Genomic DNA, 2,500 nt, shown 5'->3' on the forward strand with positions numbered 1-2,500 from the left:
ATAGACAGACGCACCAACAGATAAACAAACAGATAGACAGACAGACAGACAGACAGACAGACAGACAGACAGACAGACAGACAGACAGACAGACACCACCAGACAGACAGACAGACAGACACCACCAGACAGACAGACAAATGACCATCCTACTTGTAGTTCTCTGTTTGACAATCTTCCAACTCAAACATCCCACATACAGCAGTTCTCTTCCAGGTAAAACCAAACTAAAATTCTGTTCAACCAAACAACATCACAACAATGTCCTTCATCATCCAGTCTTGTCAACCAAAAACCTTCGTTTCTTCCAGCTGTAATCCTGCCTTTTCAAGAGGGCTCGTGTCCAGTTTCCGTTGAATTTCCTTTAAAAACTGTAAACAAAGAGTTGAGGGTTATCACAACTAGAGATAAATTGATATCAATAAACCTGATGATTTTCAGTCAAAGCAACTTGTTCATTCACTTCCATCAAAGTTTCCTATCAAATCTCAAAAATCAGTATACGATGTTTGTTGCTCTACTAATATGATAGTGAGTGAAACAAGCAAAAAGACAAACAAAGACAGACAGACAAACATACATACATACAGACAAACAGACAGACAGACAGACAGACAGACAGACAGACAAATAGACAGACAGACAGACAGACAGACAGCTAATCTATTCTCATACAGATTCTACTTGTACATATGTTAGGATTTTCTAAATACAAATCAGACCTTGCAAACAACAAAGTCACTAACTCCCAAAATGTTCTATCACAAGAGGAACAACTTTGGGAGACAGACAAACAGACAGACAGACAGACAGACAGACAGACAGACAGACAGACAGACAGACAGACAGACAGACAGACAGACAAGCAAGTTGCCAAGCTAGACAACACACAACCAAGCAAAACCTACTTTAGATGCATCCAGTGCATTCTCGATGAACGCATAATCAGGATCGCTCTCTACAAGCCGCAAACACATACACAACACATTCAAATCCATCATTCACACATTGCCATTTACTGTCAGTGTGTTTCAAAAGCTTTTCCAACAACAGCGGGTACTTTGTTAGTCTCGACATGACAGTTGACACGAGGTCACTGATTTGGAGTCGAGAACAAACTGACATTGCTTCACACCGCTGGCATTGTCATACAAAGAGAGAGATTTTTACAAAGATAACAACAATTGAGGCAACACTAACAGTGTCAATTTACCTGTCTGCTTAGTCTATCTACGTTTGTATGTCTGTTGTTTGCCTATCTGTCCATCTGTCTGTCTGTCTGTCCATCCATCTGTCTGTCTGTCTGCTTGTCTGTCCATCTGCCTGTCTGCCTGCTGTCTCTCTGTCTGTCTGTCTCTCCCTGTCTGTCTGTTTATCTGTCTGCCTGTCTGCTTGTCTGTCTATCTGCCTGTCTGTCTGTCTACCTGTCTGTCCGTCCGTCTGTGTTGGTCTGTCTGTTTGTCTGTCTGTCTACCCACTCACCTACTCAACTGCATGTCAGTCTATCAATCAAACTATGCACCCATTTGCCACAAACAAACCTGCATAAATCGATCAAAGTCCTTCGATTTACTACGCATAGCTTTGATGAACTCCAAAGATGCTATTTGACTGGAAACAAACTCCGAACATGCATCAATCAGCTCATCGCCCAGCACACTATCAAACTACACAAAAAATTAATATTAACAACCTACCAAATTTAGTAAATCTCAGACAAAAATTTATGACATTCCAGACCTTGAAATGCAACATACCCTAAAGCACTCATTTAGAGATGTGTGTGTGTGTGTGTGTGTGTGTGTGTGTGTGTGTGTGTGTGTGTGTGTGTGTGTGTGTGTGTGTGTGTGTGTGTGTGTGTGTGTGTGAAATATTGAGAAGCCCTTAATGCATTTCTTTAGCTTTCTGACTGTCATGTGTGACAAAACAAATGTTTGTGTGGTGTACTGACCAATCCTAGCATGATGTCTCCAACTAATGTGAGACGTCCTCGAGTTTCTTCTTGCATCTGGCATTCGTTGTATCGTTCCTTCAAGCTTTTCACCACATAGCCTAACAAAAACATGAAATTAGTGCTGCCAGCACACACACACACACACACACACACACACACTCACACACACACACACACACACACTCACACACACACACACACACACACACACACACACACACACACAAACTTGACTACAGCTGGCCCACACTGCCCCATATATAGGGAGAGCTGAAAGACGAGGTAGTTACTGTCTGCACTTATGTCTCTGTATGTCCTTGAGCCACCAGAAACGTCTTCCACATGTGCAAGACAAGGGAAGTTGACTGCTGTCTTTTGCTGAACAGTGTTTGCCATGATGACAGTTATGCCGTTGCACACACACACACACACACACACACACACACACACACACACACACACACACACACACACACACACACACACACACACACACACACACACACACACACACACACACACACACACACACACACACACACACAC

At 42.6% G+C, this 2,500-nt stretch overlaps 1 protein-coding gene across 1 annotated transcript in view; it reads right to left on the bottom strand.

Annotated features, from left to right (window-relative positions):
- Positions 1–2,500, bottom strand: part of LOC134177282 (rho guanine nucleotide exchange factor 11-like) — a 7,586-nt gene that overhangs the window by 3,714 nt on the left and 1,372 nt on the right. Inside the window, exons 5-11 of the mRNA XM_062644065.1 lie at positions 1,952–2,052; positions 1,542–1,667; positions 1,020–1,137; positions 909–958; positions 428–478; positions 297–371; positions 154–235 (exon numbers count right to left, since the gene is read on the bottom strand). Of these exons, the coding sequence (XP_062500049.1) occupies positions 154–235; positions 297–371; positions 428–478; positions 909–958; positions 1,020–1,137; positions 1,542–1,667; positions 1,952–2,052 (603 nt within the window). The remainder of the gene's footprint in view (positions 1–153; positions 236–296; positions 372–427; positions 479–908; positions 959–1,019; positions 1,138–1,541; positions 1,668–1,951; positions 2,053–2,500) is intronic.

The sequence above is a fragment of the Corticium candelabrum genome, chromosome 3 (genome assembly GCF_963422355.1).
Source record: "Corticium candelabrum chromosome 3, ooCorCand1.1, whole genome shotgun sequence".
Taxonomy (NCBI): Eukaryota; Metazoa; Porifera; class Homoscleromorpha; order Homosclerophorida; family Plakinidae; genus Corticium; species Corticium candelabrum.